At 48.3% G+C, this 15572-nt stretch overlaps 1 protein-coding gene across 2 annotated transcripts in view; it reads left to right on the top strand.

The window, feature by feature from the left end:
* Positions 1 to 15572, top strand: part of upb1 (ureidopropionase, beta) — a 150203-nt gene that overhangs the window by 59430 nt on the left and 75201 nt on the right. For both annotated transcript variants that reach the window (XM_059983320.1, XM_059983319.1), the window contains exon 4: positions 5630 to 5724. In XM_059983320.1, the coding sequence (XP_059839303.1) occupies positions 5630 to 5724 (95 nt within the window). The remainder of the gene's footprint in view (positions 1 to 5629; positions 5725 to 15572) is intronic.

Below are 15572 nucleotides of genomic sequence, written 5' to 3'. Positions count from 1 at the left end.
TCTCTGTGTAAAAAAACTTACCCCTGACATCTCCTCTGTACCTACTTCCAAGCACCTTAAAACTGTGTCCTCTTGTGTTAGCCATTTCAGCCCTGGGAAAAAGCCTCTGCCTATCCACATGATCAATGCCTCTCATTATCTTATACACCTCTCAAATCGCCTCATCCTCTGTCGCTCGAGGGAGAAAAGGCTGAGTTCACTCAACCTATTCTCATAAGGCACGCTCTCCAATCCAGGCAACAACCTTGTAAATCTCCTCTGCATCCTTTCTATAGTATCCACATCCTTCCTGTAGTGAGATGACCAGAACTGAGCTCGGTACTCCAAATGGGGTCTGACCAGGGTCCTATTAGCTGTAAATTTACCTCTCGGCTGTTAAACTCAATCCCACAGTTGATGAAGGTCTACACACCATATGCCTTCTTAACCACAGAGTCAACCTGCGCAGCAGCTTTGAGTGTCCTATGGACTGGGACTCCAAGATCCCTCTGATCCTCCACACTGCCAAGAGACTTACCATTAATACTATATTCTGCCATCATATTTGACCTACCAAAATGAACCACTTCACATTTATCTGTGTTGAACTCCATTTGCCACTTCTCAGCCCAGTTTTGCATCCTATCAATGTCCTGCTGTAACCTCTGACAGCCCTCCACACCATCCACAACACCCCCAACCTTTGTGTCATCAGCAAACTTACTGACCCATCCCTCCACTTCCTCATCCAGGTCATTTATAAAAATCACGAAGAGTAAGGGTCCCAGAACAGATCCCTGAGGCACACCACTGGTCACCATCCTCCATACAGAATATAACCCATCTACAACCACTCTTTGCTTTCTGTGGACAAGCCAGTTCTGGATCCACAAAGCAAGTGTCCCCTCGGATCCCATGCCTCTTTACTTTCTCAATAAGCCTTGCATGGGGTACCTTATCAAATGCCTTGCTGAAATCCATATTCACTACATCGACTGCTCTATTGGCTACAGTCTTCCTCAGTTACTTCCATCGTGAGCTTTCCCTCCATTCAGAAGGCCAGTCGTGGACATGTTTATTCTTCTCGTGCGATTGTGTTGTCTCATAACAAATCAGGCCAAGCAGTAGAATACAGACAATATTTAGGCTTGGGCAATTCACATTTGCACCACAAAATTAACTTTTGTTTTTCTCTCTCCAGAGATTCTTTCTGACCAGCTGAGTGTTTGCTACAGTTGTTTCAGATCTTCAGCATCTGCAGTGCTTTGACTTTTAATTACTGTGTATACTCAGCAAGCCAGGCAGTATCTGGAGAAGAAGAAACACTTGACATTTCACAGTCATGAATTTTGTTACTCTTTCTACAAATGTTGCCCGACTTTATAAATGTTTCCATCATTTTCTGTTTTCATTTCTGCGATGTCACTGGGAGACGGTGTTGATTCAGTATTGGACTAAAGCTATTCATATCACCCACCCAATGTAGGACCAGTATTGGCATCAGTTCCAGGTGACGGGGCGAGGGGACCCTTGACTTGGGAAAGCACCTCATTCACCTGGTGGATTTTTCAGCAGCTCCTTTCATTTCTAGCCTGGCATCAGTTCTGCAGCCTTTTTGCAATTCTCAGAAAGTGACACAAATTAAGAAACCGTTGGCTATTGTGCATTTATCTGAGCTTGTTATTGTTTGTCTCCCGCAAACCCAGCATTTGAAATGTTTGGTTGATTGTTCCAATCCATTCACAGTGGCAATAGCAGGTGGTTTAAAGGCGTGGGCAACATATCCTCTTCTTGTTCCTGTGTATCTTACTTATCACGTCCCTTTAAGATGAGTGGTTATTTTCTGATGCCTGTGACATTGAAAACTCTTATTGCTTGGGGTGTTTCCAGAGTTTGTACGTTCTCCCTTGGGACTCTATGGGTTTTCTCTGAGTGCTCCGATTTCCTTTCACAGTCCAAGGATGTACTGGCTAGTTGGTTACTTGGTCATTGTACATTGTCCTGTGATTCAGCAAGGGTTAAGTACGTGGGCTATGGGATTGCTTTGAGTCGGTGGACTGGGACATGGTCAAGGACTCATCAGAGGATCTGAACGAATACACCACGATTGTCATGGACTTTAGTAATAAGTGAGTGTGTCCTCACAAAATCATTCAGTCTTCCCCAGTCCGAAGCCCTGGATGAACCATGAGATCTGCAATCTGCTGATCACTGGCATTCAAGTCTGGCACTGAAGTGAGGTACCTGAGGTCCAGGTGTGGCCTCTGGAAAGCCATTCCATGTGTGATGTAGCAATTCTGGGCCAAACTCGAATGACCGAAGGATCCTCGACAGCTGCGGCAGGGTTTGCGTACTATCACCTCCTTCAAGGTGAAATAGATGACAGCAAGGCTTCGCTCCCAGATGGGTTTTGACCATCGAAACGTGGAGGAACCTTCATGAATTCCCAGAGCCCCCAACTACCCTGTAATTTCAGTCTCTGAGGCTGACATGAGAGCATCGTAGAGGAGGGTGAACCCACAGAAAAGATGCGGCCCAGATGGGGTAAGTGGCTCAGGGTTGAGACCTGTGCTGCAGTGTTCACCAATATCTTTAAGTTCACTGCGGCAGTCGGAGATACCACCTGCTTCAAGCAGGTTTCAATTATACCGCTAACTAAGAAGATTATGGTAACCTGCCTCAATTGCTGTTGTCCAGTAGCACTTGCATCCACTGTGATGAAATATTTCGAGAGGTTGGTGGTGAAACGTATCAAACCCTACCTGGGAATCTTGGATCTTGGATCCGCTCCAGTTTGCCTACAGTCACAACAGGTCAACAGCAGATGCCATTTAATCGGCTGTTCACTCATCCCTGGAACATCTGGCCAATGAAGGGGGGTGTAGCACACGTTTGGGCCGAAACATCGACTGGTCTTTTTTCTGTAGATGTTGCCTGGTCTGCTGAGTTCCTCCACCATTTTGTGTGTGTTGCTCGGATTTCCAACATCTGCAGACTTTCTCTTGTTGGTGTACTGAAGCTGCATGTGTCAGGATGCTCTTCATTGACTAAAGCTTGGCATTCAGAACTATGATCCCCTCAAGACTAATCAATGATCTTCAAGACCTTGGCCTCAATACTTGCTTGTGCGATGGGATCTGCGATTTCCTCACCTGCAGACCCCAGTCAGCCCACTGTTTTACTTGCCTTATACTTATGACTATGAGGCTAAGCACAACTCCAATGCTGATAACTTCACTGTTTAGGAGGGAGATTGAAAATCTGGCTGAGTGGTGCCACAGCAACCACTTGATACTCAATGTCAGTGAGACCAGGGAGCTGACTATTGACTTCAAGAGGAGAAAGTCATTATCGGGGGATCAGACGTAGAGAGGGTCAGCAACTTTAAATTCCTTGGTGTTATTTCAGAGGACCTGTCCCGGGCCCAGCAAGTAAGTATAACTATGAAGAAAGCATGACAGCACCATTACTTTCTTTGAAGCTTGCGAAGATTCGGCATGACATCTTAAACTTTGAAAAACTTCTATAGAGAGTATATCGACAGGTTACACCACAGTCGGGTATGGAAACCAGCAAAGCCCTTGAATAGAAAAGCCTACAAAACGTAGTGAATTTAGCCCAGTCCATCACAAGTAAAGCCCTTCCCAACACTGAGCACATCTACGTGGAGCACTGTCGCACGAAAGCAGCAACCATCATCAAGGGTCAAGGCCAAGCCCTCTTCTTACTGCTGTGATCAATAAGGAAGGTAAAGGAGCCCCAGGATTCTAAGCACCAGATTCAGAAACAGTTATTACCCCTCAACCATCAGGCTCTTCAACCTTCACTCGATTTCACGCACCCCAGCACTGAACCGTTCCCACGTCCTGTGGACTCTCGACGTTTATTGTTCATTTGTTATTTTTTATATTTTTGTATTTGCAGTTTGTTGACTTTTCACATTGTTTGTTTGTGTGTCCTGTTGGCTCTCATGTTTCTTGTGTTTACTATGCAAAAAACAAACCTCAGGGTTTGTATATGATGGCACATGCACTTTGATCCTACATTTACTTTGAACTTTGAATTCACTTTATTGTCCACTCCCTACTGCCCTGAACCCATCTGGAGTTGCAAAAGAAGGGCAGGGGAGTGGGGCTGAGAGGGGAGGAGGGGTCACCCGTGACCGAATGGAGAAGAACTCAGCAGGCTGAATGACGGATAAGTTGTGCACATTTCAGGCGGGGTGGACGACTCATTCCATTCATCAGTCAGCCTTGGCTCTTTGTTTAGCAGCTCTCAACTTCTTACCGATTGTTTGTAAGATTCTGCTTTTCAGTTAAAATCACCAGCTGCTGTCAGAGTGAAACTTGTGCCTCGGAATCATTGCTCAGGAACTCTGATGATACTGTTTGATGACATTTACACTGTCCCACTGTCCCACAGGTAGATTGGAGCCATTTTCCTTGGCTTGTGACAACCAGATTCAAAGATGAAATAACCGGATCAGGTGGCACAACACTTCAAAGAAGTCATTTCTATTAAATGTATTTATTTTTTCATTCCATTTCCCATGAGGGCATTGGCCTGAGGACTGGAGCACATCAAATCGCTTCTTAAACTTCCCTTGCCTTGCTGACCTGGTTGCATGTGCTGCTTTTTTTAATGAGTCATTAATCTGTCCTCCTACAATTGCGGAAGAAGATATTACAGTGTTTCCTACAGCAGGACAAGTTTTCCATTACACTGCTGTGAAATGTGCATGCTTGGGAGGTCATGGTCAGCTGAGTTCCCTCCATTCCTTCCCCCTTCCATTCTGGTTGCTGCCAGTCTGAGTAGGACTCGGGGCAGGTCTGACCAGTGGCAGGTGGGGAAATGTGCCCTCTTGGTTTGTGTTGGGCTTCTCAGCTGATGCCAGTGAGGTTGACCACCCTGATACCCTCATTTGGTTGTACTTAAAGATCAGAATGCTCCTATTTTTAAACTGGCACTGAAACCAGCACCTTCAAAAGCAAGGTTCACAAATGCTAGCTGAGGTGAGGAACTTATAGAGTAGCATTTGGTCCCATCGAGTCTGCTCTGCCATTCCACCATGTCTGATTTACTGTATTACCCTTCTCAATCCCATTCTCCTGTCGTCTTCCTGTAACCTTTGACACCCTTATTAATCAAGACCTATCGGCCTCCACGGGCCAATGACTCTCCACCCTCTGATGAAGAAACTTCTTCCTTATCTCTTGTAAAGGGGCATCCTTGTATTCTGAGGCTGTGCCTTCTGGTCCTAGACTCTCCTGGCATTGGAAACGTCTTCTCCACGTCCACTCTATCTAGGCCTTTCAGTCTGGTATGTCTGATATCAGTAGGATAGAAGCTGTCCTCAAGTCTGGTGACACGTGTTCTCAAGCTTTTGTATCTTCTGCCCAGTGGGAGGGGAGAAAATCAAGGCCGAGCCACGTGGGAGTGTAGAGAGTGGGTGGAGGGGAGGCTGGTTTCTGTGATGTGAGTGGAATTGTGAACCAGCTTCTGGTACTGCCCCGGAGTGGCCCTTGCCCTCCTCCCGGGAATGTGTCAGCTTTGCATCAACTGGCTTTCCTTCTTCCCCCAGGAACCCTTCTTTCTGAACTTGTGTGTTTTATTTCGGCACTGGAGCTCAATGCAGTGTTTTCTTTTGCAGCTATGCCCTTTGCGTTTTGCACCAGAGAGAAGATGCCATGGACAGAATTTGCTGAATCTGCAGAGGAAGGGCCGACAACTAGGTTTTGTCAGGAGGTGAGTCATCATCTGAACCAGATTACAAACCATTGGGATTTCCAGTGGGTCCCTGGTGAATTTATCAGCTTTTTATGGTAAATACTGTGTCTACAAGCAGGACAGAGGATATGTATCCTGTCATGAGTGACTTGTCTCCTAACCCCACTAAGCCTTTTCAGCATCTGTGATTGCCGGGAGTGTGAGGGAAGGCATTCCATTTACTTGGGTGAGTGTTGTTACAATATCACACAGCCCAGCACAGTTCAGAGCCCAACGGCTCTGGGATAAGCAGCCGTTAAATTTCCCTGAATGTTCATTCTCTCCACTGCAGGGTGACTGACTTGCTCTGCAGTTTCTCACTCCGTTTACACTGCTGCCACGATGACTTATGAGGGCAGCAGATTCAGGGGCACACCGTCACCTGGAGATGCCCCTCCACGTTGTGGCACGGTGCCAAGGCGTAAAATTACTCTCAATCACTAAATAAATCATGCAAAAAAATGGACACTGAGGCTTATAGTTCAGAAAACTGATGAAGTGGGAGGACCTGTTCTTGAATCATTGAGTGTGGGTCTTCGAGCTCCTGTGGCTCCTCCCTAATGGTAGTAACGAGAAGATTGCACATCATGGATGGGGAGGGTCCTTAATGACGGGCACTGCCTCTTGTAGCTGTCCTCGATGACTGGGCTGATTGAGCCTCTTGTGATCGTGTGCATTAAGATCTCTGTATGAGCGGTAATGCAGCTTCTCAGAGTGTGGGAGACGTAGCTCGCGTGCTCAGCTCTGGACTCCGCAAGCAGTGTCTCCACTCTGAGTGTCTTGCGAAGGAAGTCCCAGGAAGGATCGAGCAAAAGATTCATGGTGCAATCTCCACAAAGCCTTTGGTGGGTTGGGTAGGAGACTAACCCACTCTCCGGTTAAGTCCAACAGCTCCAGCTCGATCCTGACCTTGGAATCGGGTCTAATATGACTGACATGTCCTGAAATTTGTTGTTCTCCGGCAGCGGTACAGTTCAATGTACTGTAAGTAGTGCGGTATGTCTGATGCGGCCAGTCGGAACGCTCTCCGAGGTACATCTAGGGTCAGAAATTTGTGAGCCCTTACCAGATCTCCTGGAAAGACATTGGGCCCAGGGTAGTTTTTAGGAACTTGAAATCACACCCCCTCCCACCAGGGTTGTGTCCTAAGCCCCCTCCTTTACTCTCTGTCAACCCATGACTATGTCAACACCCACAGCTCCAATCTGCTAATTAAATTTGCCGACAATACTACATTAATTGGCCTTATCTCAAATGATAACAAGGCAGCCTACAGAGAAGAAGTCATCACCCTGACACAGTGGTGTCAAGAAAACAATCTCTCCCTCAATGTCACAAAAACAAAGGAGCTGGTTGTGGACTACGGGAGGAATGGAGTCGGGCTAACCCCCATTGGCATCAGTGGATCTGGGGTTGAGAGGGGGAACAGCTTCAAGTTCCTCAGCATTCACATCACTGAGGATCTCACATGGTCTGTACAAACCGGCTGTGTGGTGAGAAAACTCACAACAGTGCCTCTTTCACCTCAGATAGTTGAAGAGTGATTCCCCAGATCCTAAGAACTTCCTGTAGGGTCACAATTGAGAGCATCCTGACTGGCTGTATCACTGCCTGGTACGGGAACTGTACTTCCCTCAATCGCAGGACTCCGCAGAGAGTGGTGCGGACAGCCCGGCGCATCTCTCGATGTGAACTTCCCGCTATTCAGGACATTTACAAAGGCAGGTATGCAAAAAGGGCCTTAGTCACCCCAACCACAAATCGTTCCAGCTCTACCATCCGGGAAACGGTACCGCAGCATAAAAGCCAGGACCAACAGGCTCCGGGACAGCTTCTTCCACCAGGCCATCAGACTGATTAACTCACACTGACACAATTGTATTTCTAAGCGATATTGACTGTCCTGTTGGAGATCTTACTGTACAGACCATTCCTTACAAATTACTCTAATTTGGACATTCAGACAGAGACATAACATAAAGATTTTTACTCCTCATGTAAGTGAAGGATGTGAGTTCAATGAACCGCTCGCCTTTCCCACTGCTGACCCCTCAACCAGGACTGGTGTGCGTTCTCTTGACTTCGCCTCCTGAAGTCCCCACTCAGTTCCGTGGTCTCACTGACATCGGGTCGGTGACGTTTGCATGTTCTCCCAGAGGCTCTGGCTTCCCCTGTTTCATCTAGTTACCTTCCACATCCCCAGGATATGTTGGTTGTCACATGGCATTCTATACTCACAAACCCACCAGTGTAGGTGTGTGGCAGGGAAATTACGACAAATTGTTATAGTTGAGAAAGTACAGTCATTACGTCTCTCTTTCCTGTGAGTTTCCTGTTTCTGCATGCTGATATTTAAAGCTGAATGTAGACCTCCTTCTTCCCTACGCACAACTGCTTCCTGGTGGCCAAGTTAATGCTTCGGTAAACATCACACTTATTTGCCTTTGCACCCAGAACATTTTGTGATTATCAGCTCACAAAGAGTCATGAGCTACAGCATGTTGAAAGTGTCTTTTTATCTAATCAGATGTGAGTCCTTTTAAAAATATATCTAAACTGTATGGAGCATGTAATGCCTTGTTAAGATTTTACTGCTAAACATTTACAGATAATGCTGTGGAGTACTTCATTTAACAGGTTTCTGCAGAAGCAGTGTGTTCTGCTGGTAGTGGTTTGGGTTTCAGTTAAAGATAAGGGGTTCTTTCATCCACAGCATCTGCAGTTGTATTTTTGTGTTAAGATAAGGCCCTTCTGCCCAACTTGTTTTTGATCACATGGGGTATATGTTACCAGTCAGTCCTATTGTCCTAGTGTCTACAGGGCTGACTCAGTGGACAATGGAGGAGCGTTTGGACCAGATTATACACTCCTAAGTACTGCACTGTGTTGGCGTACAAATGGTGAACCACTGTGGGCTGGTAAAGGAGCAGCAGTGATGGATATCCCCAGGGTTTGAGAAGCTGCTTAATTCCTGTGACAGTTTATTGCAATTCACTGGCGGTAACTCAGAGTAGCCAAGTCAATGAGAGTCTGTAATCACTGAAAGAACATTATTGGCACAGCAGGGTTTGCACTAATCTACTGACACCATGTCTGTTTTGACAGAATCGTGTAATCTGGTTTAGTTGCTGTGGGATTAGAATTCATTCTCTGGCTATCTGCCTGGTTCTCCTGTGACATGACCGCATCAGCACTTGTGGTGTTGGAGCAGTCAGGCGAGCGTTTTAGCAAGTGAGACCAAGAGCAGTGCTGCTGGTTTCTTCCCTGTCAGAAAGTACGAATTCCAAACTGTTCCATTCTCCTTGCTGTCTCTCTGAATATAGCAAGTGATGCCTTGGCGATTCTCACAAAGACAAATTGCAGACTTGGTCAGATTGTTGGGTGGCACCTGGGAACAAGTACAATCTTTGCCCTTTCCCTTTGGGTGTTGTTTGGCCACTCATTCTGGAAATGATGGAGCTTGTTCTTGGGTGTCCATTTCGGTGACGGTCTTTTTCTGGAGTGGAATCTCGTGGCCCCACACAGCAGATGTCCATTGGGAGGACCTGTACACCCGAACGGATAAAGGAATTAGGATTCAGACAAGGGCAAAAACTGGCAGAGTGGGGTTACTGGGCCATCTACGCAGAGGCCACTGTTTTGCCATCACGTTTGAAACAGGTAAGGGTCATAATTTTACGGAGGTTAGAGGGAATATGGGGGGGACGTTAGAGGCAGGTTTTTCACACAGTGGTGGGAGTATGGAATGGTGGTAGATGCACCTACATTAGGGTTATTTAAGATATGTGCGTGGATGGAAGAAACTGGAGAACTATGTAGGAGGGGATTGGTGGATTCATCTTCGAGCAGGTTGACAGGTGAGCCAAAGGGCTTTGGACCTTGCTGTTACGTTCCACGTTCGACCTTCCAGTGAGGCTAGCAGCACCGTGCACTAAAGAGCTGTCAGTAGTTTGAATGGACAGGTAAAACTCTGGCAAGTGGGTTTCAGCCTGCAAATATGAGGTCATGGCCTGAGCCAAAAATGATAAGGCTGGAAAGCTCAGCTTTCTAAATGGCAAAAAGCTGGAAACATTGGTAGCACTGAGATCTGAGAGTCTATGTTATCAGATCAGTAAAATGTTCTGGGCAAGTGCAGAAAACAGGAGAGGAATAACAGAGCGGCAGAGAAACTCAGCAGGCCAGTCAGCACCAATGGAGGGAAATGGACACTGGGCATTTCAGGTCGAGGACCTTTATCTGGAAGGGAAGGGGAACATTGCCAGTATAAAGAGGCAGAGGAGGGAAGGGAGCAAGAGTTGGGGTACGGACAGCAATGGTCCAAGTGCAGGTTGACAGGACAAGGCAAAATATCAGTTCAGTTTAGTGAGTTGGGCTGAAGAACCTGTTTCCATGCTTCAGTGCTCTGTGACTCCGTAAGAGCTGGCAAATTCAAGGTTAGTTGTCATGAATACAACGTTCCTCTGAGGCCAAGGCACAAAGCATAATACCAACAGGCACACACAGCACAAGGCACATATTGCACATGTAGTTACGATAGCAGAAAAGAATTGAATTGACTTTATTTCTTACACGCTTCTCATACACGAGGAGAAAAATTCTTTACCCTTACCTCTCCGTCTAAACGTGCAATGTGAAATCATAGTAATTTATAATAAATAGAACAGTCAATGTGATATAGAGTGCACTCAAATCAATGTGAGTTCATCAGTCTGATGGCCTGGTGGAAGAAGCTGTCCTGGAGCCCGTTGGTCCTGGCTTTTATGCTGTGGTACTGTTTCCCAGAAGGTAGCAGCTGGTTGGGGTGACTCGGGTCCCAATGATCCTTCAGCCCTTTTAACACACCTGTCCTTGTAAATGTCCCGTATCATGGGAAGTTCACAACTACAGATGCACTGGGCTGTCCGCACCACTCTCTGCAAAGTCCTGCGATTAAGGGAAGTATGTTTCCCGTACCAGGCAGTGATGCAGCCAGTCAGGATGCTCTCAATTGTGCCCCTGGAGAAAGTTCTTAAGATTGGGGGTCCATACCAAACTTCCTCAACCGACTGAGGTGAAAGAGGCGCTGTTGTGCTTTTTTCACCACACAGCTGGTGTGCACAGACCACGTGAGATCCCTGGTGATGTGAATGCTGAGGAACTTAAAGCTGTTTACCCTCTCAACCCCAGATCCACTGATGCCAATGGGGGTTAGCCTGTCTCCATTCCTCCTGTAATCCACAACCAGCTCCTTTGTTTTTGTGACATTGAGGGAGAGGTCAATTTCTTGACACCACTGTGGGCCACCTCATTATTGTTTGAGATAAGGCCAATCAATGTAGTGTCGTCAGCAAATTTAATTAGTAGATCAGAGCTGTGAGTGGCGATACAGTCATGGGTATACAGGGAGTAAAGGAGGGGGCTTAGTACACAGCTCTAAGCCCCTCCTCTATTGAGAGTCAGAGGGTTGGAGGTGAGGGAGCCCACTCTTGCAACGTGCTGGTGATCTGACAGGGAGACCAGGATCCAGCTGCACAAAACAGGGTCAAGGCCCAGGTCTCTGAGCTTCTTGTCGAGCCTGAATGGAACAATGGTGTTGAATGCTGAACTGTAGTCCAAGAACAGTAGTCCCACATAAGCATCCTTCTCCAGGTGTGTAAGGACAACATGTAGAGCAGTGGCTATTGCGTTGTCTGTCGATCGGTTGTGTCGGTAGGCGAACTGTAGGGGGTTCAGTGTGGGTGGTGGCAAGCTGCTGATGTAATCCTTGACCAGCCTCTCAAAGCACTTGCTTATCATTGAGGTGAGTGTGACAATGACGCCAGTCGTTCATACGTGTTACCTTGGTCTTTCTTGGTACAGGGACAATGGTGGATAAGCATACAGTTACAAGTGGTTAAGGCATTCGTCTAGTGATCTGAAGGTCGCTAGTTCGAGCCCTGGCTGAGGCTGCGAGTGTGTCCCTGAGCAAGATACACATTGCTCTGCGACGACACCGGTGCCAATCTGTCTGGGTAGTAATGCCCTTCCCTTGGACAACATCGGTGGCGTGGAGAGGGGAGACTTGCAGCGTGGACAACTGCCGGTCTTCATTCAACCTTGCCCAGGACTGCACCCCGGAAACTTTCCAAGGCGCAAATCCATGGTCTAGCGAGACTAACGGAGGCCTACCTATACAAAAATAGTCTAGCCCAAAACCCTGACTGTTAGGCCTGTAGATTGATGATGCATGTGATGTTGTCCAGGAGCCTCACTTCTGCAAGAACAAACATCGCTCGTTATGCAGCTGCGGCGATGCTGAGCGAAGACTGGCGGGCAGGGGGAACCAGCTCCCACCGGCCAAGCCACACCACCTTCGGCAACTTTCCCCCCGGATAACTGCAACATGTCAGCCCAAGACATGAGTCCACACAACAACCGCCATCGGTCTCGCGAGTAGACTGGACTTGCAGTACTCTACGTAACAAATCTGCAGCGCAGTACTGCAATCACCAGGAGAAAGTCCAAGGCACAGTGCACCGCCTCCGATGCCTTCCTGTGTGAGCGGCTGTGGCAGGTAGCAAGGTGGTACACAACGACAGCTGCACCGCTATCGGCAGCTCTGCACCTGCTGGGCTTGATGTTCCTCATATCTAACGTGTCCTGCCATCGTAAAGCAGGAGTTCCCAGCCTTTTGTATGCCATGGAGCCTCAGCATTAACCGAGGGGTCTGTGGACCCCAGGTAGGGAAGCTGTGGCTAAAAGGACAAAGAGTGGAAAGACGGCCTGTAGAGGGCTGGAGTCTGAGGTGGATGGTTATACTAAACCTTGCATTACTGTGAGTTCAACACGCACCATTGGTACACAGTCAGTATAGAAAATCAGAGAACCAGGCTAGCTGCAAGTGCCACACCATGGTTCACTCCTGTTACACAGGGGAGGGGGGGATGAGGACTCGGTGTAAACTGTAGTTCATGTCCTGTTACACGGGGGGAGAGAGGACTCGGTGTATACTGTAGTTCATGTCCTGTTACACAGGGGGAGTGAGGACTCGGTGTATACTGTAGTTCATGTCCTGTTACACGGGGGGAGTGAGGACTCGGTGTATACTGTAGTTCATGTCCTGTTACACGGGGGGGAGTGAGGTCTCGGTGTATACTGTAGTTCATGTCCTGTTACACGGGGGGGGGGAGTGAGGACTCGGTGTATACTGTAGTTCATGTCCTGTTACACGGGGGGGAGTGAGGACTCGGTGTATACTGTAGTTCATGTCCTGTTACACGGGGGGGAGTGAGGACTCGGTGTATACTGTAGTTCATGTCCTGTTACACGGGGGGGAGTGAGGTCTCGGTGTATACTGTAGTTCATGTCCTGTTACACGGGGGGGAGTGAGGTCTCGGTGTATACTGTAGTTCATGTCCTGTTACACGGGGGGGGGAGTGAGGACTCGGTGTATACTGTAGTTCATGTCCTGTTACACGGGGGGGAGTGAGGACTCGGTGTATACTGTAGTTCATGTCCTGTTACACGGGGGGGAGTGAGGACTCGGTGTATACTGTAGTTCATGTCCTGTTACACGGGGGGGAGTGAGGTCTCGGTGTATACTGTAGTTCATGTCCTGTAACACGGGGGGGAGTGAGGACTCGGTGTATACTGTAGTTCATGTCCTGTAACACGGGGGGGAGTGAGGACTCGGTGTATACTGTAGTTCATGTCCTGTTACACGGGGGGGAGTGAGGACTCGGTGTATACTGTAGTTCATGTCCTGTAACACGGGGGGGAGTGAGGACTCGGTGTATACTGTAGTTCATGTCCTGTTACACAGGGGGGAGTGAGGACTCGGTGTATACTGTAGTTCATGTCCTGTTACACGGGGGGGAGTGAGGACTCGGTGTATACTGTAGTTCATGTCCTGTTACACGGGGGGGAGTGAGGACTCGGTGTATACTGTAGTTCATGTCCTGTAACACGGGGGGAGTGAGTACTCGGTGTATACTGTAGTTCATGTCCTGTTACACGGGGGGGAGTGAGGTCTCGGTGTATACTGTAGTTCATGTCCTGTTACACGGGGGGGGGAGTGAGGACTCGGTGTATACTGTAGTTCATGTCCTGTTACACGGGGGGGAGTGAGGACTCGGTGTATACTGTAGTTCATGTCCTGTTACACGGGGGGGAGTGAGGTCTCGGTGTATACTGTAGTTCATGTCCTGTAACACGGGGGGGAGTGAGGACTCGGTGTATACTGTAGTTCATGTCCTGTAACACGGGGGGGAGTGAGGACTCGGTGTATACTGTAGTTCATGTCCTGTTACACGGGGGGGAGTGAGGACTCGGTGTATACTGTAGTTCATGTTCTGTTACACAGGGGGAGTGAGGACTCGGTGTATACTGTAGTTCATGTCCTGTTACACGGGGGGGAGTGAGGACTCGGTGTATACTGTAGTTCATGTCCTGTTTCACGGGGAGTGAGGACTCGGTGTATACTGTAGTTCATGTCCTGTTACACGGGGAGTGAGGACTCGGTGTATACTGTAGTTCATGTCCTGTTACACGGGGAGTGAGGACTCGGTGTATACTGTAGTTCATGTCCTGTTACACGGGCGTAGTGAGGACTCGGTGTATACTGTAGTTCATGTCCTGTTACACGGGGGGGGAGTGAGGACTCGGTGTATACTGTAGTTCATGTCCTGTTACACGGGGGGGGAGTGAGGACTCGGTGTATACTGTAGTTCATGTCCTGTTACACGGGGGGGGAATGAGGACTCGGTGTATACTGTAGTTCATGTCCTGTTACACGGGGGGGAGTGAGGACTCGGTGTATACTGTAGTTCATGTCCTGTTTCACGGGGAGTGAGGACTCGGTGTATACTGTAGTTCATGTCCTGTTACACGGGGAGTGAGGACTCGGTGTATACTGTAGTTCATGTCCTGTTTCACGGGGAGTGAGGACTCGGTGTATACTGTAGTTCATGTCTTGTTACACGGGGGGGAGTGAGGACTCGGTGTATACTGTAGTTCATGTCCTGTTTCACGGGGAGTGAGGACTCGGTGAATACTGTAGTTCATGTCCTGTTACACGGGGGGAGTGAGGACTCGGTGTATACTGTAGTTCATGTCCTGTTACACGGGGAGTGAGGACTCGGTGTATACTGTAGTTCATGCCCTGTTACACGGGGGGAGTGAGGACTCGGTGTATACTGTAGTTCATGCCCTGTTACACGGGGGGAGTGAGGACTCGGTGTATACTGTAGTTCATGCCCTGTTACACGGGGGGAGTGAGGACTCGGTGTATACTGTAGTTCATGTCCTGTTACACGGGGAGTGAGGACTCGGTGTATACTGTAGTTCATGTCCTGTTACACGGGGAGTGAGGACTCGGTGTATACTGTAGTTCATGTCCTGTTTCACGGGGAGTGAGGACTTGGTGTATACTGTAGTTCTTGTCCTGTTACACGGGGGGGGGGGGGGGAGTGAGGACTCGGTGTATACTGTAGTTCATGTCCTGTTACACGGGGAGTGAGGACTCGGTGTATACTGTAGTTCATGTCCTGTTACACGGGCGTAGTGAGGACTCGGTGTATACTGTAGTTCATGTCCTGTTACACGGGGGGAGTGAGGACTCAGTGTATACTGTAGTTCATGTCCTGTTACACGGGGAGTGAGGACTCGGTGTATACTGTAGTTCATGTCCTGTTACATGGGGAGTGAGGACTCGGTGTATACTGTAGTTCATGTCCTGTTACACGGGGGGAGTGAGGAGTCGGTGTATACTAGTTCATGTCCTGTTTCACGGGGAGTGAGGACTCGGTGTATACTGTAGTTCATGTCCTGTTACACGGGGGGAGTGAGGACTCGGTGTATACTGTAGTTCA

The sequence above is a fragment of the Hypanus sabinus genome, chromosome 10 (genome assembly GCF_030144855.1).
Source record: "Hypanus sabinus isolate sHypSab1 chromosome 10, sHypSab1.hap1, whole genome shotgun sequence".
Taxonomy (NCBI): domain Eukaryota; kingdom Metazoa; phylum Chordata; class Chondrichthyes; order Myliobatiformes; family Dasyatidae; genus Hypanus; species Hypanus sabinus.
Note: the sequence above shows the minus strand (reverse complement) of the source record. Positions and strands in the feature narration are given on the sequence as shown.